This window comes from Delphinapterus leucas, chromosome 20 (genome assembly GCF_059928025.1).
Source record: "Delphinapterus leucas isolate spDelLeu-1000000601 "Yukka" chromosome 20, BTC_Dleu_Yukka2, whole genome shotgun sequence".
Taxonomy (NCBI): Eukaryota; Metazoa; Chordata; class Mammalia; order Artiodactyla; family Monodontidae; genus Delphinapterus; species Delphinapterus leucas.
The window spans coordinates 16955775-16983288 of NC_143148.1; the positions used below are offsets into that span (position 1 = coordinate 16955775).

Below are 27514 nucleotides of genomic sequence, written 5' to 3' on the forward strand. Positions count from 1 at the left end.
CATACACACACACACGAGCACACGTGGCAGGGAACCCAATACTCAAGGGTATCCACAAAGGCACACCTGTGTGTGTACTACCTGGGGCACACACTTGACGTGCAGCATGTATAGTATTTGTGTAAACCCATTCTTGGGCCTCTATCCCATCTGTGGCTCCTTCATTGGGCAACTGAGGCTGTACTTAGACTTGCAAACCAGTGAAAGAGAGGGGTCCTAAGTTGAGACTCTAAAGGCCAGGGCAGGGTCTGCCTCAGGTTACAGTACCAACCATAGGCCAGGCACTGTGGAGACAAGAGTGAACAACCCAGACAGACCCTGGCCTGGAGTGCCCACCCTCTAGTGAGGAGATGGACATGAAGAGAACTCTTCTCCTCTCAGTACATGAAAGTACAGCAGTTAACAAAAGCACAGTTAGTGGTGTCACCAGGTGTCAACATCAGGGGAGACATCCTAGGGGCAGGTGGGTTTGGCACCCAGCAGTGGAGGCTCATGGGTAATCTACCTGGCTTGAGGTCTGGCTCTCACACTGCTTCCTCAGTCTCAACAACCATCATGTCAGCATAATTCCTGACAATGGACTGGAAGATGCTGCTTTCGGAAAAGAGCTTAGAGATCGGGGCCCCAAATTCTGGGTGTTCGGTGAAGTGTAATAACTAGGAGCCTGGCCTATTCGTGTGGCTGAGATCGGAAGGATCTGACCAGGAATTAAAGCATCGGGCAGCGGGTGGGTCCAGGCAGAGCGAACTGCATGTGCAAAGGCTCTGGGGTTACAGGGATGGTGGCAGTCACCAGCCCTGGGAGAAGGCAAAAGAGGGTCATGGAGCCCGAAGAGAAAGGGCAAAGTGTGGCCAGAGATAAAGCCACTGCCCCCCAGGGTCATGCATTCCCTTGGCTCTGACTTTTGATAAAGTTTGGCACATGAATTCAAAGGAGGCTCCATGCTGTGATGACTCAGTCCAGCTGGATGGGGGAGCATGGTAACCAGGATGGAGCAGGTGTGGAGAGAGATGGTGGTCCCCATGGCAGGAAGATCAGGGACAACCTCCACAGCAGACACGAAGAAAGAGAAAAGAGTAGAGCTGAATTTGCAACAAGGAGAAACGGAGGCCAAAGCAGGCTTCGACACTGGAAGCAATCAGAAGAAAGCTTTGCAATAATTGGCTAGAAAGCAAAGCAGCCCAGCTCAGGAGGAAGAGAAAGCCAGAAAGAACCTCCCATTCCTGGAATATACTGTCTCCTGCCCCACTGGGATCACCTCCTCCAAGAAGCCACCTTGATCCTGTTAAGTCCCTTCCTCAGGAGACACACGCTTCCCGTATCTCAGGGCAACCTCTGCGTTAAAATATTCGGTCGACGATCGCCAAACTCACCGTGTACTTCCTTCCTCAGCCCACTAGAGGGCGCCCCGGCTCCAGGCCTTAGCCCAGCTGGAACCCCGCCGGCTGCCACTTCCCCTCCTACGCATCCCAATGAGCAGTCCTGACAACGTTCTGGTTCCTACGGCCTGGCTCCCCCAGATGAAGGATCTTACGTTTAACAGTGGGGGGAACGGAGAGCAAGAGCAGTAGCCGAGGTGATTCAATTCTCATAGGGACAAACGGACTTAAAATATTCCGTAAAAGCCACCGTGATGGTGATTGTGATGAGGTCTCTCGCCGCAGGGGCCACCCACAAGTGCAAATCCAACCTAAGCCATCAGTGAGAAGCTCCGCAACGCTGATGCGTCTTTCAGAGGAAGAGAAAAAAATCTACATTTCCACACACCACATTTCATTAGGTAACCGCTCTCAAGACACTGACATAAACAAACCCCACGCTAGCCTACAGTCTTTAAGGCAAACACGTATTTTGGGATTTTAGAGGAATTTATACAAAAGTAGTTAAACTACAATGTTTTACCACTTGAACACTAGCTATATATGATATACAAATTGCACATTTGTGAGTTTCTTGTAACTTCCCTAAGAAATAACCACCGTGGGCCAAGTTTTTAGAAGAAAACTATATTCTTTTAAAGAAAATGAAAATATTCTCAAAGGAAAAACTTAATTTAAGTCAAATCATATACTTTTGTTGTGGAGCCTGATACACAGTGCTTTCCTGTAACAGGTGGGCAGGGCGCCCCCTCGCGGCCTCTCTCGACCGAGACCTGTGGCTGGAATTCTGCACGAGATGTTTGTTCTTTTCCCGAGGCCGAGGACGAGAGGGGTTGGGAACAAGGAGCCAGGGATGGGAAGACCGGGGCGGAATGAAGGCTGAAAACGCCCATCGGAGTCTCGGTGGCCAAAACCCGCCGTGACCACAATGGCCGAAGGGAGGGCTCCTTCGTAGGCCCCACTCCCTAAGGGTGTCATTCCTCACCCCCTTCTACGACCCCTCCCAAACAACGAACCCTTCCCACCCACCAGCGGGCCAGGCGCTTATGAGACAAACACGCGTGCCCTCCGCCAACCCCCGCCTTCCCGCAGCTTTCTTGAAGGGGGTCCCAGACCCCTTCTACACAGGGTAACTGGCTCCCGCCCCGAGGCCAGTCGGAGGACGGCGGCCGTGTACCCCGCGCCCCTGCACGTGGTAACGGCCACCTTCAGCCCCGTGACCCAGAGCCGGTCTGGGAGCCTGCCCCCGAGGCCACGGGGCACAGGGGGTCCCGAAACAGAAGGCGGGTGATGGGGTGGGGGCGGGAGGCGGCCAGGGCCCGAAAGAAAGGAAGCCGTTTGAGGAGGCACAGACGGTGAATAAATATTAGTAGCTTCGCCGCGGGGCCGGCCCCTCGGACAGCAGCTCGGTGGCCGGTGGGAGTAGGGGTTGGGTGGGAGCCGGCGGCCGCGCCCACCCTGACACAGAGCCCCGACACTGACCTGGGTCACCCATCGCCGGCGCGCGCGCAGAAATATACTCGCGCAAAAACACGTGCGTGCGCAGGAAAACGCGCTCCTGAGCGAAAAAACGCGCGCGCGTGCACGCAGACACAAACACACGCCCCCAGGGTCGGGCTACCCGCCCCCAGCTCAGAGCTCGGTGACGTGCACAGCAGATGAGGCGCCCCCAGGGTCGGGCTACCCGCCCCCAGCTCAGAGCTCGGTGACGTGCACAGCAGGTGAGGGAAGTGGGCCTGGCCGGAGGCGCCGCAGGTGGCAGCGGCGGCACAGCAGGTGGCCCTCCAGGGGGTAGCAGCGGCGTCCATCCTCCCCGCTCAGCTGCAGCCCGCAGTCCTAGGGAAGAACACAGCCCCGGCGCCAGAGTAAGCAAGGGAGGAGTGCATCAGAGATCTGTAGGACCCTGCCCACCTTCCGGAGGACTTTGGCCTTTACTCTTTGGGGGAAGGGGGTCAGGAACCCAGTGCTGGACACCCCGAATTGGAGAGCATCTTACAGATCCAAAGGAGCCAACCAGGAGGGAGGTAGGCGGACACTAGGCTGGAGTCTTGGAGAGAGGGCTGGGCAATAAATGGGGGGCATCAGCATAAAAATGTGATAGTTTTTAACAACAAAACAGGAGTTTCTCCCAGGGAGTGCAGATAACTAGGAAAGAGAAGAGAAAAAACAGCTGAGCTGTGGAAGCTCCAACTTTAAGAGGGGAAAGAAGAGCAGAGCCAAGATTTTAGGGGAAGATGAAAGAGGAAAACCAAAAACTGCCTGTCCTAAGGGCACAGCGAAGAGGGCGGGGCGTCTAGGAGGGAGAGTCTAGGAAAGTTGCTGCGGGCTTAGGACAGTGACAACTGAGAATCATCTCCTGGATCCCCACATGGGGGTCACTGGTGACCTTGGGAAGGGGGGGAAGGTCAAATGGCTGACCCCAGTGGCCTTAAGAGATAGTGGAACAGAAGACCTGAAGCCGTCAATTCAACAAGGAGTTTTGCTCTACGTCCCTTATCCTACCATGTTTACCACTGCACGATATTTTATAGGCTAATTTTCTGTTTAACAAGTTATGTGACTCGTGTTTGACCTCTAACAGGCAGGAAATGTGAAGGGCAGCCATGGAGGATGGTGTGCTGCAAGCGACAGTGGGGCACCAGGCAAGACCTACTGGACAGCTTTTTCCTTCCTTTCGCCCCCACCCCACCCCAAGGAGGCCCCTTCGGTCACACTCTCACTGCGCCCAGGGCTGAACTCCAACCTGGGAGCTGTGACACTTGTTACCCAAAGGTCCTGAGACCAACATCTACCCCCGCCCCACACAGGTGATGGAGCTGGGCTGTTGTGATGGAGCTTCATGTCCCAAGCAACTCAGGTCCCAGGTGTCCTCCGTGTCCTGTCTGGCCACAGGCCCCTGTTCCCATCCAAGGGTCTCCCCCTGGGGGCAGCAGCACCGTGTCTCAGAGCCCCGAGGCGCTGGTTGTACTCTGCTTACAGCTTGACCTGCCCCTGGACTCAGCATGAGCCTTTCCTTAAGGACTGAGCTTAGCGACCCCAAGGGGACACTGCAGTCCCCAGGAGGCCCTCCTACGGTTGCTGGAGGAACCGTGGCCATGCCTGCTCCTGACCCCCCTTCCCTGGTCCTCCAGCAGGATTCCTATTCCCTTTGGGCCACTTGCCCCCATCAAGGCAACCTGGTTCCAGATGGACCCTAGATTCCTACTGAAGGTTTCTCACTGACATGCCTGCTCTTCCCTGGGGGCTCTGAAACCCAACACTTGGTTTTTCTCCTACTTCTCGGTGGTAGGTCGGTCACTCATTCTAGGCCTCCTGTGTGGCTGCTCTGCCTGAATGCATCCCCGGAATGTTGGAGCTCCCTGGGCTATCCTGAGCCCCCGCTCCCTCCTCTACAGCTCTTCCTGGAAGACCTCATTTACTCCCCTGGCTTCAGTGGCCATGTACATGCCCATGAAGGGACTCCTGCTTCTGGCCATGACAGTAACAAGGACTGGATTTCCCGCTCTACCTTTAACAATGGCAAACTGGGCAAAATATATGAAACGATGTTCTCAGGCTCTGAACAACAGGCAAGGCAGGCCAGTGATCTCTGAGGGAAGGAAAACTAATAAGGAGAGCCCTACAATTGCCCAGGTTACTACCTGGAGAGATTTTCAGGCTGCCCATTGGTCTCCCTGAATTGAGAATTTGGGGAGGCAAAGGCAACTAGAAACCACAGGACAGAGTATCAGAGAGGAAAGAGCTATGTATGCCAATGACTCCCAAACTCCTACACCTGTGCCAGAGTCTTTATACTCCAGCATATCCGGCTACTGCCTAGATAGTTCCGTTCAGGTGTCTCCAGCTACCAAAAGTGAGATCATCTAATGCCTTCCTCCTCTCACCCTCACTCTCTCCTGGGGTCGTAATGGGCACCTTCCAACCCCTCAACTCCCAGGTCCAATCACTGACCAAATCCAGTCCCTTGTACCATCTAACCAACACTAAACTCAGTCTACTTGCTGGAACCCAGGGCCACGACCTTGACTCTACCTGCCTCCTCAGGGAACCTCAGCCCCTACTCCCTCTCTTCCTCCATTCATTCTCTGCATGAGTGCCCTTTCTAAAATCTCAGTGACATCGCGTCATCCTTTTTCGATCCTTCTCCACTGCCCTCAGGATAAGTCCACGCTCCTCAGCTCAAGTGGCCTTTCGTCCGCAGCTCCTGCCAACTTCTCCAGTGAAACAAAACAACACACTCACCTTCACACCTTAGCACATTCTGCTTCCATTGCCTGAAAATGCCCTTTTCCCTGCTCCTTGGCTAACTCTTATTCATCTTTCAAATCTTAGCTTGGGTGTCACCTCCCCCAGAAAGCCTTCCTTGATTTTCCAAGGCCTGCTATGTGCTCTGAAAACTCCCCTTGATAGCAATGATGACCCTGTATAAATACTGCCTGAGTACTTGTCTCTCTGGAGGATAGAGACTGTCTTTATTCTCTGTACATCAACAACACCCCAACACTGTATATCCTCGGGAAATATTTGACTGAATGAGAAACGGGCTGAGAGAAACCATATCCTGGAGGGGAGGGAGAGAGCTCACTGGGGGAGGACAGGCAGAATGGGGTAGAACCATAAAAGAGGAGGTGAGCCCACAGAGTACCTACGGAGAAGGAGGCCTGTGTGAGAGGGGGACTACCCTGGCCGCCAGCCTTCTGGGGGGACCCAGGCTCACCTCACAGTGATAGCATTCCACGTGGTAGTCTCTGTCCATAGACACCACACGGATGGTTGTCTCACAGCCCTGGAGGAAGAGACAGGGCTTGAGGCGAACTGTGTGGTGGGCACGTAACTACACAACGCGCTCCTGTCATGGGGGCTGTGCATTCACACCCGTGTGAGCTCTGACGTGGGTGCTCCCACGGGGCCAGAACAGGCATCAGTGGGTACACACAAATGGATGTGCGTGTGCCGTAAGCCTTCTCCCACGGCTGCAGCCGAGAGCACGCACACTTGCTCATGAGAGCCATCACGTGGGTGTCAGTGTGTGCGTACGTGTTCTTTTCAGTTCTCTGCAGTCAGGAAAGACCACTGCCAGGCCTGCTTCCCCAGGGCCAGCATGTGTGGAAGACCCAGTGCCGGAGAGAGGTGCACCGCCCGAGGAGGTCTCCTGCACAAACAGCATCCTTCTCTCGTCTGCTCCCCCACCGTCTCAGCTGCGAGCTCACAGAGCCCGGGGCCAGTCCTGACATCGACGGGCAACGGAGCTGAGGGGCCAGTGGGGCAGCCAAGCAGCAGGGGCCACCAATTCCCTCTAACTCATGCGGGGACACCTGCACCGTACGTGCACTGGGCACAACATATGCCCCTCAGCCCAGAGGGACAGGGGGCAGGAGCGCCTGCTCATCCCTCCCACTGGGGCCCAAGACCTGGGGCCAACCCAGGCAGGACCAGCAGGGCCAGGCGGGGCCAGGCGCCTGACCATCTCCAGGTGAGTGGTTCCTACCTGTGCAGGGAGGATAGGACGGGCACAGGAGGCACATTTTGGTGCAAAAACCCTGGAGGAATAAAGGAAACCAGAAGTGACCAGCTGAGTGACCAGAGGCCAAGGGCACGAGGACAGGTCCACCCGTAGTAGCCCCATGACGCGGCCCGAGCATCAGGCCCCCTCTCCTTGTGCGGATATGTCGGGGTAGGAGCGTCCTATGCCACGCCTTCTTGGCACTGGCCTTCCATGTGGTGCCCCAATTCACCTCCACCCCATCACCTCCTCCAGGATGGCTTCTTCAGGTTCTGCCCTGGCCTCTCCCTCATGCTTCCTGCCAGTCATTGCCCCCCCCATGTCCAGGCTTGGGCCTCCTCTGGCTGAGATCCCTGCAAAGCCTGGCTCCACAATGAGTACCAGGAGCCGATGCCCAGCACCAACCCCATGCAAGGCAGCAGCACAGGACCAGAGGTCCGAGGGCTGAGCCTGGAGCCACAGCAAGGGAGAACGGATCACCTGGTCACATGGGTACGGACAGGCAGAAAAAGACTCTGCAGAGACCCCAAGCCCCCATTCCAGGCAGAAGAGTCCTGGCCTGGCCACTAGAGCAGCGGGACAGAAGCTAGATGGGGCAGCCCAGAGTCCCCACCACTAGGACGAGGGGGTGCAGGCAAAGGCAGGGGGAGGAGAGGACTGAGACAGAAAGTTCCAGCAGAGATCTGCGCCTCGCCCCAACCACTGAGCACACAGCGGGGGCCATAAGTGAGCAGGCCAAGAATGGAGGGCACAGACAGGCAGGCCAGAAAAATACTCCTGGGGAGAGGCAGGGGAACCATGGGAGTCACACTGCTGCATAGCGCCGGCTACTCACGTGTGATAATCTCGGACACAGTAGATGTTGTTCTCCACGTCCACAGTGAAGGGCACCCCGTCCAGGCACTCGTTGCACACCGAGCACCGGAAGCAGCCCGGGTGGTAGGACTTCCCAAGGGCCTGCAGGATCTGGGGGCGGGAGGCACTGAAGGGTCAATGTAGGTGGAAGGCTCAGCACAGCCCCCAGAAGACACTCTGGCTCTGAGCCCCTGGCAGGTCTCCAACAGGTGAAAGGGTGGGGTCCTTGACTCTGCGCATGTCAGAGGGGCTCCAGGAGCCTGGGGGAGGTTCTCACCATCTCCATGATGAGGTGTCCACACACGCTACACTTGTCAGCCGTTTGCTGGAACCCGGAGTACTGGGAGGGGACACAGGATCCAGGATGTTATGTGACAAAGGGGCACTCGCTGCCCAGCCAGCCTCTGCTTCCTGGCCTCAGGTCACCACATGAATCAGAAGGAGGGTCCCCGCCCCTGCTCCCACCATGGCACCAGCCAGGGCACAGCTTTGACTCACCAGGAAGTCCTCCTGGCAGTACACTTTCTCACCCACATTGTAGAACGCCTTCCCGCGAAGTCGTCTCCCTGCAAGGATGAGGGTTGAGAAGGGGGTCCCTGGACTGCTGGAACCAGGGACGACGCTCCTGGTGCCATTTCTCAGCACCCTCCTCCAACAGATGAGAAGCGGATTGCAGACAAATTTTTAAATTTCCCTCTAATGTTATGTTATTATCATTATGCTAATTAATACTTTTAAAAAATTAAATAGAATATGTTGTTGACAAGACTGTGGTAAGAGATTGTCAAAGCAAACATATGAAGACCTGTTTCTCAAATGTAAACTGAAGTTCTGATAATTAAAAAAAAAACATTTGCTTTAAGTTCAGTGGAATTCAGAGCAGACTCCGCAGAATGAATTTCTTTTTCTTTTTTTTTTTTACTTTTTCTTTATTTTATTTTTGGCTGCGTTGGGTCTTCATTGCTGCGCGCAGGCTTTCTCTCGTGGTGGAGAGCGGGCGCTACTCTTCGTTGTGGTGCATGGGCCTCTCTCATTGCAGTGGCTTCTCTTGTTGCGGAGCACAGGCTCTAGGAGCATGGGCCTCAGTAGTCATGGCTCACGGGCTTAGTCGCTCCGCGGCATGTGGGATCTTCCCGGACCAGGGCTCGAACCCGTGTCCCCTGCATTAGCAGGCAGGTTCTTAACCACTGCGCCACCAGGGAAGCCCAAGAATGAATTTCTTAATCTAGAAACATTAAAGTACAACTCTCACCAGGTGAAGGAGCCCAAAATAAAAAACGGTATCCTTTATTCCAAGGATGCCAGGATAGTACAACGTTGGCAAATCAGTCAGTGTGATACATCACATTAACAAAATGAAGGATAAAAATCCTATGATCATCTCAATAGACATAGAAAGAAAAAGCATTTAATGAAATTCAACATACTTTCATAATAAAAACTCTCAACAAAGCGGGTATAGAGAGAACGTACCTCAACATAATAAAGGCCATATATGACAAGCCCACAGCTGATATCATAAACAATGGTGAAAAGCTAAAAGCTTTTCCTCTAGGATCAGGAAAAAGACAAGGATGTCCACTCTCACCACTTTCATTCAACATAGTATTGGAAGTCCTAGCCAGAGCAATTAGGCAAGAAAAGGAAATAAAAGGCATCCAAATTAGAAAGGAAGAAGTAAAACTGTCACTATTTGCAGATGATATAATATATAGAGAAGAAAAATATATATATATAGAGAGAGAGAGAGAGAGAACCCTAAAGACTATCAAAAACTGTGAGAACAAATGAATTCAGTAAAGTTGCAGAATACAAAATCAATACACAAAAATCTGCTGTTTCTTTAACTAAAAATGAACTATCAGAAAGAGAAAATAAGGAAAGTCTATTTACAATTGCATCAAAAAGAATAAAATACCTAGGAATAAATTTAACCAAGGAGGTGAAAGACTTGTATATTGAAAACTACAAGACATTAACGAAAGAAACTGAAGAAGACACAAATAAGTGCAAAGATATTCTATGCTTATGGACTGCAAGAATCAGTATTGTTACAATGTCCACACTACCCAAAGCAATCTACAGATTCAACACAATCCCTATCAAAATTCCAATGGTTTTACTGTTGGTGGGAATGTAAATTGATACAGCCACTATGGAGAACAGTATGGAGGTTCCTTAACAAACTAAAAACAGGGGACTTCCCTGGTGGGGCAGTGGTTAAGAATCCACCTGCCAATGCAGGGGACATGGGCTCGAGCCCTGGTCTGGGAAGATCCCACATGCCGCAGAGCACCTAAGTCCATGTGCCACAACTACTGAAGCCCATGCACCTAGAGCCTGTGAGCCACAACTACTGAAGCCCGGGCGCCTAAAGCCCGTGCTCCACGACAAGAAAAGCCACGGCAATGAGAAGTCCTCACACCACAACGAAGAGTAGTCCCCACTCACTGCAACTAGAGAGAGCCTGTGGGCAGCAACAAGACCCGACATGGCCAAAAATAAATAAATATATTTTTTTTTAAAAAAGGAAAACTAAACTAAAAACAGAACCACCATATGACCCATCAATCCCACTACTGGGCATATACCCTGAGAAAACCATAACTCAAAATAAGTCATGTACCACAGGGTTCATTGTAGCACCATTTACAATAGCCAGGACATTGAAGCAAGCTAAGTGTCCATCATCGGATGAATGGATAAAGAAGATGTGGCACATATATACAATGGAATATTACTCAGCCATAAAAAGAAATGAAATTGAGTTATTTGCAGTGAGATGGATGCACCTAGAGTCTGTCATACAGAGTGAAGTAAGTCAGAAAGAGAAAAACAAATACCATATGCTAACAACTATATATGGAATATAAAAAAAAAAAGTTCTCATGAACCTAGGGGCAGGACAGGAATAAAGACACAGACGTAGAGAATGGACTTGAGGACACAGGGAGGAGGAAGAGTAAGCTGGGATGAAGTGAGAGAGGAGCACTGACATATATACACTACCCAATGTAAAACAGCTAGTGGGAAGCAGCCTCATAGCACAGGGAGATCAGCTCGGTGCTTTGTGACCACCTAGAGGGGTGGGATAAGGAGGGTGGGAGGGAGACGCAAGAGGGAGGGGATATGGGGATATACATATGCATATAGTTGATTCACTTTGTTATACAGCAGAAACTAACACAACATTGTAAAGCAATTATACTCCAATAAAGATGTTAAAAAAAAATTTCAATGGTATTTTTAGAACAAATAATCCTAAAACTTACATGGAACCACAAAAGACCCTAAAAAGCCAAAGCAATCTTGAGAAAGAAGAACAGAACTGGAGGCATCATGCTTCATGATTTCAAACTGTATTACAAAGCTACAGTAATTAAAAAGTATGCTGTTGGCATAAAAATAGACACATTCATCAATGGATCAGAACAGCAAGCCCAGAAATAAACCCACACATATATATGGTCGATTAATTAACAACAAAGGACCTCACATCTGTTAGAATGGCTATTATCAGTAAGACAAGACATAACAAGTGTTGGTTAGGATTTAGAGAAAAGGGAACCCTCGTTCACTGTTGGTGGGAATGTAAATTGGTGCAACCTCTGTGGAAAACAGTATGGAGGTTCCTCAAAAAATTCAAAATAGAACTAACATATGACCCAGCAATTCCCTTTCTGGGTATTTATCTAAAGAAAACAAAAATACTAATTCACAAAGATATCTGCACCTCTATGCTCATTGCATCATTATTTACAATAACGAAGAGATGGAAACAATCTAAGCGTCCATTGATGGATGAATGGATAAAAAAATTACACACACACACACGAATATGATTCAGCCATAAAAAGAATGAAAATTAAATCTTGGCATTTGCAACAACATTGATGGACCTTGAAGGCATTATGCTAAGTGAAATAAGTCAGACAAAGAAACACAAATGCCGTATGATCTCTCTTATATGTGGAATCTTTAAAAAAAAAAAAAAAAAGCTCATAGATAAAGAATTTGGTGGTTGCAAGACACAGGGGGTTGGGGATGGGAGAAATGAGTGATGTGGGGTTTTTTTAGTTTAAACAAATTGAACAAAAACTTTCAAAGAAAAAGGCATCCTTGTCAACACCACAGCCCCAGCAGACCTATGAGAGGCATTCCCATTAGAGTCAGGAGATGACAACACCTAACCAGGGGCAAGAGGGAACCTCCCCCACCTGATGAAGGGCACCTATGAAAGCCCCACAGCTCACATCAGACATAACAGTGAAATAGTAAATGCTTTTCCCCTTAGGATTCAACAGTATACTAGATGTGCTACGCAGTGCAATAAGACAGGTGAGAAAGGAAAAACTATAAACACAAATGACGTGATTGTGTTATACAGAAAATCACAAGAAATCTATGAAAAAACTGCTAGAACTAATAAGTAGGTTTAGCAAAGCTGTAGAGTAGGTGGTCAATATATGAAAACCAAAAATATTTTTATATTCTAGCAACAAGTGACTGGAAAATAAACTTACAATTTTTATTTTTATTATTTTGAATACATTTTACTAGCACCTTCAGTATTCCTTTTTTTTTTTTTTTTAGTATCTATTTATTTATTTGGTTGTGCCAGGTCTTAATTGCAGGAGGCGGGCTCCTTTAGTTGCAGCTCACAGGCTGCTTAGTTGCGGCTCACCAGCTCCTTACTTGCAGCATGCGGTCTCCTTAGTTGTGGCATGTGAACTCTTAGTTGCAGCATGCACGTGGGATCTAGTTCCCTGGGCAGGGATCAAACCGGGCCCCCTGCATTGGGAGCGCGGAGTCTTAACCACCGCGCCACCAGGGAAGTCTCCTAAACTTACAATTTTTAAAATGCATTTATAACAGCATCCCAAAAAACCCATAAAATAGTAAGGGATAAATTTAATGAAAGATGTGTCTGACTTTACTCAGCAAAACCAAACTTTGCTGAGAGAAATTTTAAAAGAGCTACATAAATAGAGAGATATACCACTGCTGGAAGACAGTTCTCCATTGGATCCCTTCCATTTCTGCACATCTTTCAAATGGCTTGCAGCTTTCATTCTGAATTATCTTTCCAAGGACGTCTGTGGAGCAAACTGCTTAGAAGACAGAGATAGCATCTCCCTCTGAAGCAGAATGCAGGTTGGTTTGCTGTTCAGTATAAATAGAGATAATGTGCTTCTCTGGGATAAGAGTCACACAGCTTTGCTGGCAGCCCATTATAAAATCCTGGGGTTCCCTAAGCTCTGGGTTCCTCAGCCATGGCATAGAGACCCACCGCGTGTGCAGCACACAGCTGGCATCCACGTCACCACTGTGGGACCAAGGAGGGCACACAGAACCGATGTGAACATGAAGCTCACGCTGCCTGCAGTGCTGTATCTGTCCCAGGAAGGTCATGTCTTCAGCCAGCACCCGTGAAACACTGGCAGGCTAACTAGTCAGCTTGCATGTAGGGAAAAATCTTGGACCCTGCACAGTTCCGACAACCATCTTCATGGCTTCAGACGTTCTCATATCAATTCTCCCCAAATTGATCTACATATTCAATGCCGCCCAATCAAGTTCTCAGCACTGTATTTTCTTTTTTGTGGAAACTGATGTGCCAATTTTAAAATTTATATAGAAATACAAAGAACCTAGAATAGCCAAAATAATCTTGGAAAAGATCAACAAAACTAGAAAACTTACACTCCCTATTTTAAGACTTACAGAAATCAAGACAATGTAACACTGTGGTCAGGAGAGACAAAAAGATCAGTGGAACAGAATGGAGGGCAAAAATAGACCCATAAATATTTCAACAAACATACAAGTGGGAAAGCAAAGTCTTTTCAGCACATGGTGCTGGAACAACTATATATTCATATGGAAAAAAGAATAAGACTCAATTCCTTACCTCTTACCATACATAAAAATTAACATGAAATGGTTATCAGCCTAAACATGAGAAACCTAAAGCTTCTAGAAAAACACAAAGGAGACTATCTTCACGACCTAACAGGGGACAAAACATTTTAAGTCACAAAAATAATAACCGTAAAACAAAAAAAAAAAAAAGGAAGAAAATATTCACAAAACATCTGAAAAGAACTTTTACCATATATATTCCTATAACTAAATAATAAAAGACAACTCCCAATTTAAAAACTGGGCAAAAGAGGGACTTCCCAGGCAGTCCAGTGGTTGAGACTCTGCACTTCCAGTGCAGGGCCTGCAGGTTCAATCCCTGGTCAGGGAACTAAGATCCCACGTGCTGCATGGCAAGGACAAAAATTTTTTTAAATAAAAATTTTTTTAAAAGGGAGTAAGAATTAAATTAAAAATTATTTTTTAAAAAATGGGCAGAAGGGGCTTCCCTGGTGGCGCAGTGATTGAGAGTCCGCCTGCTGATGCAGGGGACGTGGGTTCGTGCCCTGGTCCGGGAAGATTCCACATGCCGTGGAGCGGCTGGGCCCGTGAGCCATGGCCGCTGAGCCTTGCGCTTCCGGAGCCTGTGCTCCACAACGGGAGAGGCCACAACAGTGAGAGGCCCGCGTACCGCAAAAAAAAAAAAAAAAAAGAGAAGACTTGAACAGGCTTCACAAAAAGAAGATATAAATGGCCAAGAAACAGAAGAAAAGATGCTCATACCTCATTAGTTGTCAGGGAAATGCAAATCAAAACCACAGTGAGATACTACTTCAAACCCATTAGAATGGCTAAAATTAAAAAGACTAAAACACCAGTTGTTGGCAAATATGTAGAATAAACCAACTTTCTTACATTTCTAGTGGGAGTATAAAATGATACAGCCCCTTCGGAAAATAGTTTGGCAGTCTCTTATAAAGTTAAACGTACACTTAGCCTATGACCCAGAAATTCCATTCCTTGGAATTTACCCAAGAGAAATGAAAACATTTGTCCACAAATGACCTGTACAAGAATGTTCATAGCACAACCTAGTATCTATCAACAGATAAACAAACTGTGGTATATTCATACAATAAAAATGCTATTCAGCAATAAAAAGGAGTGAGCTACTGATACATGTAACAACATAGATCAAAAAAAAAAAAAAAAGGCGGGGCTTCCCCTGTGGCGCAGTGGTTGAGAATCCGCCGCAAATGCACGGGACACGGGTTCGAGCGCTGGTCCGGGAAGATCCCACATGCCGCAGAGCAACTAAGCCCGTGCGCCACAACTACTGAAGCCTGCGTGCCTAAAGCCCCTGCTCCGCAACAAGAGAAGCCACCACAATGAGAAGCTCGCATCGCAGCGAAGAGTAGCCCCTGCTCGCTGCAACTAGAGAAAGCCCACGCGCAGCAACGAAGACCCAACACAGCCAAAATAAATAAATTAATTATTTTTTAAAAAGAGAAAGAAAATAGTACATACTATTATGGCTGCATTTATACTAAGTTCTAGAACAGACAAAACTAATCTATGATGGTAGAAATCAGAACACTGGTCGAGTGGATGTGATGGGAGAACATATGGGGATTAACTGAAAAAAAGGGAAGATGGAAGTTTCTCGGGTGTTTAAAATTTTCTATAACCTTGTTAGGGGTGTGAGTAATATAAATGTACACATTTATCCAAAATCTTTGAACTATATACTTAAGATCTGTTTGCTGCACTATATGTAAATTGTACTAAATTAAAAACAAAAACAAAGGTAAACCGAATGTATCTTGTGCCAGAGTAAAGAAGTACTCAAAGAACAATGGGGACATGTCAAAAAGGCACAGGAGTCAACTGGAAGGGACTTCCTCTGGCAATCTGAGCATCAAAAAGAATAATGATGGTATTGCAATACATTACATGAATACAAGTCCATAAGTAATAAGAATACTCATAAAAGAAAAAATATATTTGCCCCTGTTCGACTTTTTCCTTAATAAAAAGTTTTCAGGGACTTCCCTGGTGATCCAGTGGTTAAGACTCCGTACTTCCACTGCAGGGGGCACAGGTGCGATCCCTGGCTGGGGAACTAAGATCCCACATGCCACACAGAGCGGCCAAATAAATAAATAAACTTTTCAAACATCCCCTAGGGTGGGCTTCCCTGGTGGCGCAGTGGTTGAGAGCCCGCCTGCCGATGCAGGGGACACGGGTTCGTGCCCCGGTCCGGGAAGATCCCACATGCCGTGGAGCGGCTGGGCCCGTGAGCCATGGCCGCTGAGCCTGCGCGTCCGGAGCCTGTGCTCCGCAACGGGAGAGGCCACAACAGTGAGAGGCCCGCGTACTGCAAAAAAAAAAAAAAAGAAAAAGCTCCGAAAGCTATCCCAGGAAAATGAGAATGGACATTTCCCTAGTAGGGCATAACTTGCAGAGATATTTCCCAACCCATCCCCTATAGCCCAATAAAAATAAAAATTAAAACAATAAAATAAAAAAAAGGAATGCTGTAAACAAACAAAAATGATCGTTGGCAGTTATGTTTGTGACAGTATAAGGTTTGTTTTCCCATGTGCTTCACAGTGTCTTTTAACGAATAGAGGTTTTTAATTCAAATGTAGCCAAATTTGTCAATCCCCTCTTTTAAGTTTGGCAGTTTTTGTGTGAAAAAAAATTTTTTCTTAACCAGAAGATTGGTAAAGATATGTTTCTATACTTATTTCTAAAATTGTCAAGTTTTTCTTTACCCATTTAGGTCTTTGATACACCTGGATTTAATTTCATTATTTTATATGGATAACCACTTTTCCCAGAACCATCTGCAACACTGTCTCTATCACCCATCAAGTTTTCACACAGACATGGGTCTGTTTCTAAACTCTCCACTCTGGTCCATTGGTCTATTTGTCTATCCTTGCCCCAGTACCACATGAAATTAATTAATGTAACTATACAATATGTATTGACACCTGGTAGTGGAAGTTTGCCCGACCTACTCTTCTTCAAGATCATCTTGATTATTCTTAGCCTTTTGCTCTTCCATTTAAATTTTAGAATTAGCTTGTCAAATTCACAAAAACCTGCTTAACTGGAATTGCAATGCATTATAGATCAATTTGGAAAAAACTGACATCTCAACACTATTTTATATACCCATGTTCAACAGTATATGAATATTTACATGATTATGCTATATTTATTTTTCTTGTCTTACTGCAATGACTAGGACCTCCAGTACAATGGTGAATAGAACACATGATTGCAGGCGTCATTGTCCTTTCCTCTTTTAAAGGTCCATTTTTCTTATATTTCACCACTGAGTATGATGTTTGCATAGATTTTTAGTAACCAACTTTTATCGGGTTGAGAAAGTTCCTTTTTATTTCCAGTTTGCTAAAATCTGAATGTCAGATTTTATTGACTGCTTGTTCTACTCCTATTGAGATGATTATATAGTTTTTCTTCTTTAGTTTGTTAATGAGGTGACTTACAGTAACGAATTTTCTATCGTGAGTCCACTAGTACTCTTCAGGTAAGCTCAACTTGGTCATAATATATTATCCTGATTCATACACTGCTGAACTCAGTACCAGTGGAAAGAAGAAGGGAATAAATAAGAATACAAGAAAAATTCCCAGAACCGAAGGGCAAGTCTCCAGCCTAATGGGGCTCTCTGTGTGTATGCAGCATAACCAATGGCACAAAGCCTACACCAAACATAAAGTATCCTAAGCCAAGTAGCTGCAATGCACAATTTCAGGAGCACCATTCCTGTTGCATCTATGTTAAGTGGCAGCCCCTGCAACCGTGCAGTTCACAGCCCTTTCCAGAGGCTATTACAGGATTTGCTCAATGATAGCCCTCTTCCTGAGATCTCCCAAAAGGAAAAAAACAGATCACACACACAAAAATGAGAATCAGAATGGCATCAGAATTGAGCAGTAACCATGGCTTCTGGAAGATGAATCTATGACTTCAAAATGCTTAGTGAAAATTATTTCCAATTTGAAAATCTATTCCCAGTCAAACTACAAATTGTGAGAGTTGAATAAAGGCATTTTAGACACAAAAGAATTCAGAAAACTTACCTCCCACATTGCCCTGCTTAGACAACTACAGCAAAACGCTGGACAGTTTAGGTTGTTTCACAGCTTCGATTCCTCCCTACTTCTCCAAGTTCTGTTCAGTAACCAACCTTACCTCAGAGAGCCTGGCGTGTTTAAGGGAAACCTGAATCCACTCCCCTATCCATGGATGGGCTTGATTAGTATAAATAAATAAACCAAGCCCATCTTCTTCCCTTATAATGGTTCAGAGACTCAGGCAAGTAAGTCAATCAAATCACAGCACTCCCCCCAGCCACAGGGGGCTTGGTTCAGGAATGGATGTGTGAGATGATCTGGCCAATGATATACAGGAAGATGTTGGCTAGATGTTTTCTGGAAAAGAAGTTTCCCCACCCCAAAAACATGACCAGAAGAAATGGCCCCTCTTCCTCCAGACCAGTGGTGTCCCAATGGAAGTCTCAAGCTGCCTCAGACATTTCACTACCATAAGAGAAGTCGCCCTAAGGATAAAACCAAACCCAAGGGAAACACAGCCAAGATATTCATAGGGCCTAAGCCACTAGATCAATCCCAGCCTGAAGCCAGCCCTATCTCTGGGCTCCCAGTTCAATGAGTCAAGAAATATTCTTAGAGTTTAAGCCTCCTCGGCAGCTTTTCTGTAATCTGCAGCTGAAAGCTTCTAGGAGACAGTGGATTCAATCCAACCAATATACATGGGAAGGTACAGAATGAACACTCCACAGGGGTCCAGAGAGCAACTGGCTCAGACTGAGGAGAGGCCAGGGGCTCCAAGGGGGAACTCAAAAGAGTGCCTACTAAAATGGGGCAACTGGAGTGGGGAGAGGAAACTGAAGGATATGGTAAGTCAAAACAATGCAAGGAGAAAAAAAGGTGAAAAAAGAAAGCTCCAGGGAAAGTCAATGACTATAGAAAAAAGGAGATATAACCCCAGTATAATTCTTGGTTTTGCAGTGAATAATATTTACATAGTCATATAATGTATATAAACCTGGTTTATTGACTTAATCACAACTTACGATGACTACACGGAGAAGGTGGAAGGAGAGAGGGGAGAACGGTCAGCGTAAGAACCTATTCCTCACCTACCACAGCAAACATAAGTAAATCATTTCCAAAACTGGTAATCAAGAGACAGCAGTGTATGCTATTAGAACATGGAGGTGCCTACTAGATGAAGTTGCTAAAAAAATACTAAGTGGCTGCCCCTGGGCAACAAGACCCGGGTAGAAAGACAAGCGGTTTTTTGCTATTGCAAAAATAGCTCCTCAGGACTATCTGACTTAACACTGTGTACACATTAGACGTTTTTTTCTTTTAACATCTTTATTGGAGTATAATTACTTTACACTGGTGTGTTAGTTTCTGCTTTATAACAAAGTCATATTACACTTTTATAAAATAAAATGTTTTATATTAAAATGTTTTGTGTATATAAATAAAAGATGTCTTCTCAGGGCAAAGCATGAAAGAACAGTAAGAAGATAAAGAAGAGTGCAGACTTATCAGGTTGGTTGGATTATAGTTACTTTTTTCTTTTTATAACTTTGTCTAGGTTAAATTATAACATTTATATTTTATACAGTGTGTAAAATTAGGACAAAAAATATATTGCAGGGAAAAAAATATTAGCCTCATATCCAGGCAGGCAGAAGGCACATCTCTGGCTCCACAAGCCCCATCCAGGCAACCGAGAGACATCAGTACCCTGCCCAGGACAGAGGTTCCAAAGCCAAGGGCTAGAAGGGCAGCCTTTCCCTGTGGCCAGCAAAAGCCTCCTCCCTGGTCTCACGCCTCCCTCCCCAGGGCCCAGCAGATCTCCCCAGGAGCCTGGGCCTCTCAAGCAGACTAGGCCAGATGAAAAGGGGCCGCAACTCAGCCTCCTCCACACTCCAGCCTGGGCCAGAGCTGGGTGGTCCATCCGCCTGGGACTTAGGTGCAAGGGGATCCACAGTGCAAGAGGGACAGGGGAGAGGTTACCTACCACAGGAGTTGCAGGTGAAGCAATCGGTGTGATACAAGCTCCCCATTGCCTGGCACGCCTGCCTCGCTCCATAGATGCCAAGCCCACACTTGATGCAAATCCCTATGGAAGAGGAGGCAGGAAAGAGCAGCGATCAGCACCAGGTGTGTGGACTTGAATGGACACGCATCTGACTCCCAGTCCTAATGCTGCCCAGCCACGTGATCTTGCGCAAGGCAATTCCATAGGCCTCCTTCGCCCCATTACTAATGGCTAACATGAGGATAGGAAGGGTACCACTACTTAGGGTTTGCTGCTGTTGTCTGAGGACTCAAAGAGTTTAGCAGAGCATGTGGCAAGTCAGAGCTAACTGACCCTGTCCACACCATCAAAATTACAATGACATGTTTATACCTGGAAAGTTGGTCTAAGCCCCTTCACCTTGATCTGCTCGTGGACAGAGGGAAAATCCTTTCTGCTGTCTATGAACCAAAAAGAATGAAGACCACATAGACACAACCAGGGCAGAGTCCCTGACCCTCCCAGCCACACCTCCTTCATCTGTACAATAAGGTCAAGTTATTCTCTTGTTTAGTCAACACATGGACACTGACACCCCGCATAGTTTAGGTGCCAGAGATTCTGCAACGCACCAAACAAATCCCCCCCGCCCTCAAGGAGCATGTATTCCAGTGGAGAGAGACGGACAACAGGTAAATCACATCTCAGGTAGAAACAAGTGCTATGGAGGAAAAGAAGGCTGATTAAGAATATGTCTGAGTGTGTGATTTTTAAAGAGGATGGTCAGAGAAGGCCCCAGTGACAAGGTAATATCTGAGCAAAGGTCTAAAGGAAATAAGACAGCGAAGTTGCTCTGCAGGGAATAACTGAGTGGACTTGGGGACCACCCCAGGGTGGGGTGCTTGGCAGGCAGGGGAGGGGTGGTAAGGAGAGGGGTAACCAGCAATGCCAGGGCAAAGGCCAGCACTAGCCTTAGGGAACTCTCTAGCCAGCCCTCCTGGAGACCGTGGAGATTGCAGGTGTCCAGCCCAGACATCAGAGGTCCTCTCACAGACTCACCAAAGGTCTCCCATGCCACAAAGGGCATGGAGACGGGCCCCACCTGCCCCCTGGACCCTAAGTCTTCTGGCCGCTTCAGGACATGCTGCCCTCAACCCTCTCCTTCCTGCTTCCCACCAGATCTTTCTCCTTAACATTTACCATGGCTGAGCGTCTCCCACCTTAAAAAAAGACCTCCCTCCCCCATCAGCCACCCCATTTCCCCCCTCCCCTCAGTCAAGAAAGAAAGCTTAGTCCACATCCTGTCATCTCCTAACGGTGCAGATTTATGGACTTTCTCTTCTGATCTTGCTAAAGGGGGCCCTCTCCTCCTCTCGGGTCTCCAGAATATGACCCGCACCTGGCTTTCTAGTTCTCTCTTCCCAGTTCTACTGAGTATTCCCCTGCTCAGTCCTGGGTCTCCCATGCCTCAGTCTCCCCAGGGGAGGCAGAGACAGTTCAGATGCCCTCAAACCAGGCAGGAATGTAAAAGTGATTGGTGGGCACCCAGGTGAATGCAGAAGAGAGCCATGGCTGCCGGAGGTCACAGCCACGCCTCAGCTCCACTGATGGCTACCGGGGAGGAATGCAGGGCCAGCACTTCTAAAGATTCTGATTTTTCAAGAAAATCTAGAAATCTAGATTTGTGCATGAAATCTTTCCATACTGAAATAAATTGTTAACTTAAATGTTTTGAGAATTTGAAAGCCAAACACAACACGTCTACAGGTCTCCACACGTGGCTTTAGCCCAGTGCCATCTGCTCCCGAATGCTCACCCCTGCCGAGGCTCCTGGCACTCTGCCCAGCCTGGATCCCTCTCCTGAGCCACTAATCCACCTCCCAGATGGCCCCAGACCACCTCAGGTCCAGAAGAGAGCTCTGGGTTCCTGCTCAAAAAACGGCACTTTCGCATAGCCAGGTTTCAGGAAGCATCCAGGTCTACCCTATCTTTCTCACCTCCAGCTCTGAATCAGGTTCCTCTGTTCCCTACTCTGGACTTCATTCCCTCCCCTCACGCCCACTGGCCCGATTCAACGTCATCAATTCTCATCCCACTTGCTGTTTCAACAGCTTCCTCACAGCATCCTACACTGGCCCCCGATAATCCATCCCCCAAACTGCAGCCAGACTTATCTTTCTAAAGTGAAAATGACCCACCCTCACACCTTCACTCTTGTCCATCAACTTTGAAAACCTGACCTTGTCATTTGACTAAGTTACCAGAAAACACGATGCCAAGGAGCAAAAGTCGGCTGCCTATTGGAAGCAGAACAGAAGAGTGGGCCAGAGGGGAAGTTATGACCTTGTATTATTTGTTTTTAGTTCTGCTTGATTTTTTGCTAAATATGAGCTTGCACCACTTTAATGAAAATACGCTGAAGAAGGACAACCAGGGGCTTCCCTGGTGGCGCAGTGGTTGAGAGTCCGCCTGCCGATGCAGGGGACACGGGTTCGTGCCCCGGTCCGGGAAGATTCCACATGCCGGAGCGGCTGGGCCCGTGAGCCATGGCCGCCGAGCCTGCGCGTCCGGAGCCTCTGCTCCGCAACGGGAGAGGCCACAACGGTGAGAGGCCCGCGTACCGCAAAAAGAAAAAAAAAAAAAGGACAACCAGGACCATGAGGTACCTCCAAAATCCAAGGAGTAGACTGCTTCGGAGGAGAGTTGACTCCACCTTTGCGATGCAGTAAGATCCAGACCAACAAGACCTGGCAAGTGCCCTCTGATGTTTGGGGCTGAGGCTGGGGCATCGCCAGGGTGCTGAGCAAGGGCTGGGTCAGTCCAGTGGGAGGAGACAGAGACGGCTGAGGGGAGATCGAAAGCGGATAAGCAAAGATGATGTCAACCAGACACTAGGATGAGAAGACGGGATGAAAGGGCGGATAAGACCTTGGGGCCATATAGGTTTGGGTTTGTTGTTTTTTCTTATTTTTGTTGTTGTTGCTTAATGAAAGACCCTTATACATATTTATAAACAAAAGTAAAGGGCCAGTGGAAAGAGGAAAGCTGAAGATGGAGGAGGTAGAGGTTGGAGATGGAAGGACCTTCATCCTCAGACCTGGACATGGACTTGAGAAGCTTCAGGGAAGGGACAGGAAGCCAAGACTGCAACTGCTGACCCCATTATTCTCAGCAAAGTAGAAAGCACGGGCAGGGCCAAAGAGAGAGGCAGGCTGTTGAGGGCATGAAAGAGGGAACTGACCAAGGCCAAGAGTGATGGGTGGTGCCCAGAAGAGCACCAAGGTTAAAGACCATCCCTCTGCGGCCTAATATAGCAACAGAAAAGGGGGCCGCAGCACTGACTTGGAGCCAGGGTTCTGCAGGGCAAACAGCAATGAGAGGAATCAGAGGTAGCGGTGAGACGCAAGCTGCAACCAGGACTGAAGACAGCTGAAGCGAGGCAAGTCCAGGGTGTGGCCTTGGGGGTGGGCGGCTGAAGAGAAGGCAGAGAGGTCACCAAAGTCAATGAGGTTCTGGAGGCCTGAGGCTGTTGGCTGGCTCCTGGCAGCAGAACTTGGTCAGGAGAGATGCCCATGAGAGAGAGCGCAGCCAGGAGGTGAGCGGGTGCCAGGGCCAAGAAGAAGGGATGGACAGAGAGGAAAAAAACACTCCAAGGGTGAGGTTTACCAGAGATCTCTTGAGCTCATGCTCCCTGCAGACTTCCTTTTGTAAAACGTTGTATTATTCAGGTTGATCTGTATGAAACTGCCACTTTCATAGCTCCAAAATGTGGAACATCGGCAGTAAGGTAACAGCAGTTCAAGCAAACAGCTGCTCGTGCTTTTAAAAAATCAGGAAAATGTTACCTAGATCTGGCTTCTCTTAAAAAAAAAAACCCAAAGATCTATCATCACTCACGTCCCACTCCCACGTGGCTTCAATGGGAGCAGCAGGTCCCATTAGAAAGGATGACTCACCAGCCCCTTCACTTCTCCCACTACCTGTGCCGGTCTCCACACAAAGATTCAGGAGTAGCTACGGAGGCCCAGAGAACACACCCCTGCCCAGGCCCTGCAGCGAGTGGGGACAGGAAAAGGGGCGGTCTCCCCGGGAGAGAGCGCTGGAATCTCATTCTCTTCAGAAGGCAGCCCAGCTTCGGCTCCTGGTACCTGCCTGGCATGAGAGGCAATGGCTTCCTGCTCCCTCCCTGCTCCCAGGCGGTCTGACAGCAGCCACAGGACCTACCAGACCACAAATTCTCACCGTGATGCTCCTAGATGAGCAGGTCCCCTCCCAAAGGCAGGACAACCCTTTGGCCTACACACTCCCTTGACCACCTGACCCCTCCTGGGCTGCAACCCCAGGGAGTATAACGGAAGCGTACATATCCTTACTTGTCTCCTTTTGCCCACATTCTTCCCTCGGCCTGCAGTGCCCCCATTGCCCGTCCCATACAACCTCCTTCCCTCTCAAGATCCAGTTCAGGGCAGTCCTGAGCTGCTAACTGGAATGAACCATGAAATACAAACTCCAGGACAGCCTCAGTCTCAGACATGATAACCACCACCCCCTCCAAAGCCAGGTGCCTGCTTATCAGTAAAGGAGGGAGCGAAGCCCCTCCCCAGGCCTCCTCTCAGAACCTCAAGCCTCAAGTTGTCCAGAGGACTTGGGATCAAAGGGCCAAGGTCAGACTGGGAAAGGGAGGCTGTCAGAGACCGGTGGTCTTTGCAAATGATGTGAAAGGATTCCCTTCGGAAACATCCCATATACACAGCACAGCCGACAGTCAGGACAGCCCAGTATGACCAGCTTAGTCTCCCCCCCTCCCCCCCAGCGTGGGCTTCTCCCTCAAAGACTCTACTTCCAGCCACTACCATTATCAAAGCCTCAGATCAGGCGGGCTCCGGTGGTATCCAGGCCACGCCACCTCCCTGCCCCTGTTCACAGCCCCTTACTGCTGGGAGAAGGGAAACACACAGCTTCGGCTGACCGGCTGATCACAAAGCATGGAGTACGATGAGCTGAGGCAAGTGCCAAGGGTTAAGAAGAAATTATTCAAAATTAGCTTTTTCTGCCTATTAACGTGACTTTTTGTCTAAATTAGGGGCAACGCATCCACTAACTTTGCCAGAACTCCCGGCCCAGAGACCCAGAGGCTAAGCCACTGTCCTAAACAAGCCCCAGACCTGGAGGTTCACACACACACTCCGTCTGCGGGAACAAACGTCGTCAGCTCCCAAGCCCCACGGGAGGGACACACGCTTTTTGCAGCCCGGTCCCTCGTCCGAAGCCCAGCCCTGGGCCCAACCAGCGCTCTCCTCGGCCGAGCCGGCCGCCTACCCGGAGGTCGTCCCCGACCCCCGACGAGGACAGCGGAGGCCCGGGGCCGGGGCGCGCGGGCCGCGCGGCCGAGGTCGCTCACCGAAGTAGTCCCGCGCAGTGCGCGCCTCCAGCGCCCGCTCCAGCTCTCGGGTCAGCGCCTCCAGCCGCCGCTCCGCCGAGCTCGGGGCGCCCTCACGGCCCGCGGGCAGCTGGAGCGAAGGCAGAGCGAAAGGGGCAGGCCCGGCGGGCTCCGGGGAGCGAGCCGGCGCGGAGCAGGCGCCGGGCAGAAGCAGGTCGGGGTAGGCGCCGGCCGAGCCGCGGGAGCCGAGGCTGGACACGCTGGAGCGCGCGCTGCCCACCGACGGCGGCCCGGGGCCCGGGCGCGGGTCCGAGCGGCCCGAGCGCGGGCTGCCGTGGCGCTGGTCGTAGCCCAGGCTGATTCCGCTGGAACGGGCGCTGCCGCCGCCGCCGCCGCCGCCTCCGTCGGAGCCCGCCAGGCTAGCCCGCGGGCTGCCCGCCGGCTGCGCGCTGAGCTCGGGGGCCGCCGCGCGCCGCGGGCCTCGCTCCCCGCGGCTCAGTCCGTCCACCCCGGCCTCGGGGCCGCCGCCGCCGCTGCCCTGCCCTCTGCGGCCCAACGCCTGCGCCGCCTCGTCTCCCGGCCCGGGCCGCGGCGCCCGCCGACCCCGGCCCGGAGAGTCGCCGCCCGGCTCCAGCTCCCGCAGGGCCAGCCCGGCCAGGAGCAGAGCCGCGTCGTCCGCGGCCGCCCGGGAGCGCTGCATGGCCCGGCCCGCCGGCCCCGGCGCGTCACCTCCGCCTCCGCTTCCCGCCGCCGCTCCGGCCGCGCCGCCGCATCGTCCGCCCGAAGCCCGGAGCCCGCCCCGGGACCCCTGGGCGCGGGGCGGGGCCGGCGCCGGGCCGGGGTCGCTCTGCGGGCCACGCGCGGTCCGGGGGCCGCGGCGCTCCGCTCGGTGGCGCGCGCGGCGGAGGAATGTGCGCTCGGAGGCGCCGGGCCGCGTCCCCTCCTCCCTGCGGCTGTGCGGGGGGCGGAGGGACTCCTTTGTGGGGGCAGGAATGCGAGGAAGGAGACGGCGCTGCGGCCTCTGGAATGTGGGGGGAGTGGCGGCGGCGGAGCCGCGGTGTCCGCGCTTCGCCGCGAGCTCGGAGGGGCGCGGAGCCTGCGCTGGGCCGCCGGGGCGTGCGGCTTGGAGCTGGCGCTCGAGTGGCGGAGCGGCCGGCTGTGGCTCCGCGGGGCGGGGTGGGGGGGGGGCCCGTGGGCCCGGGCTTCGTTGTGCGCCCCGACCGTCGGGCCTCTGGAAGGATCCCGTATCCCCGCGGGCTGAGCTGGAGGCGGCTCCCCCAGTCCCGGCCAGAGAAATATGAGCAGTTGACAAACGTTTCCCACATCCTCCCCCATCTTACTTCCCAGCGTCGCCACGGTTTCAGGCGCTGGGCCGGACAAGCTCGGCCTTGGGCAGAAGCGCTGCACCCATCCGCCCCAGGACACTGGAGACCACTGCGCGTCTCCAGCAGATGCGACCCCAGGATCTAGCGTGACCCCAGAGATCCTAGCGTGTCCCAGGGCCATGTGGCTGCGCACTGGTTTCGGGTGCCCCCACCTGCCTGGTGGGGAAGGCGCCTTGTACTAGGAGCTGGGGCTGGATGGAGACTGGTCCCCAAGGCTGGTCGCCGTTCACAAGCGCCCAAGGCCAGGCGAGGCCGGAAACAGGCCTCGGACTAAGTCAGGGGGCGGGGAAGCCTCAGTTGTGACCCACGGGCAGTCACCAAGAGATGTGAGGACTCCTCCTTTTTCCAGCACCTGCCCACAGGGGCTTGGGTGAGGCGCCAGTCCTGGGACGGGATAGGGCCTTGGGGCCACATGGTGGGGGAGGGGAACGAGAGGTGACTAGGGCTTTGTCCCCCAAAATACAAGCTACAAAGCCCTTGTCATACATTTCAAACAGCTTGTAGGAAGGAAAAGCAAACCATTATCTGTCAGGGCCTGTGGATCCAGGAAAACAACCTTGAGTGGAAGAGTTCTCATTTCCAGGCACCTCCCTCCTCAGAGAATTCCAGGAAGGCACCCACAGTGTCTCAGGGAACAGGAAGCCTGGATGGGGAATGGTCCCGGTGAAGACTGACCAGGGCTCTGGCCTCAACATTGCTGAGGATCTCACTGTGGCACATTCTCAGCTGTCAGGGGAGCAGTGTCCGACCCAACTACTCCTCCCTAATTCCACCTCTCAGAGCTGGAAGAATTCCAACCCCTACAACCCAGGCTGGGGGGTGGGGAGGCACAGGTAGGGGCAAGTGGTTTGGAGGGCGCAAATATCCGGAGGAGCCATCTGGTGAGAAATGGTCTTCCACGCGGAGAAAGGAAAATAAATCAACAGCAAGGTATTATATTTCTCTGATCACATTATCTACCATTTGTAAATGGAAATATTGGCAAGACTGTGGTGTATATTTTACTGGTTATGAGTGTAAGTTGGTACATCCTGTCAGAAAGAGCAGTTTG

General features: G+C 50.3%; 1 protein-coding gene across 1 annotated transcript; it reads right to left on the reverse strand.

Moving 5' to 3' along the window:
* On the reverse strand, window positions 1-25778 carry WTIP (WT1 interacting protein). Its single transcript, XM_022585787.2, has 8 exons — window positions 25100-25778; window positions 19699-19800; window positions 8236-8303; window positions 8015-8077; window positions 7718-7848; window positions 6868-6919; window positions 6097-6165; window positions 1-3215 (listed from the first exon to the last, which is right to left on the reverse strand). The coding sequence occupies exons 1-8, from the start codon at window positions 25776-25778 to the stop codon at window positions 3075-3077; spliced, it is 1305 nt and encodes a 434-aa protein (XP_022441495.1). The 3' UTR covers window positions 1-3074.
* Between the last annotated feature and the right edge of the window lie 1736 nt (window positions 25779-27514).

Bases quoted from the DNA above. Each gene is read 5' to 3' on its own strand.
- WTIP (XM_022585787.2), bottom strand. From the start codon at position 25,778: ATGCAGCGCTCCCGGGCGGCCGCGGACGACGCGGCTCTGCTCCTGGCC. The intron at 8,078-8,235 runs GTGAGTCAAAGC...GTCCCCTCCCAG, and splicing joins ACTGCCAGGAGGACTTCCTG to TACTCCGGGTTCCAGCAAAC. The intron at 3,216-6,096 runs GTGAGCCTGGGT...GTTCTTCCCTAG, and splicing joins TGGAATGCTATCACTGTGAG to GACTGCGGGCTGCAGCTGAG.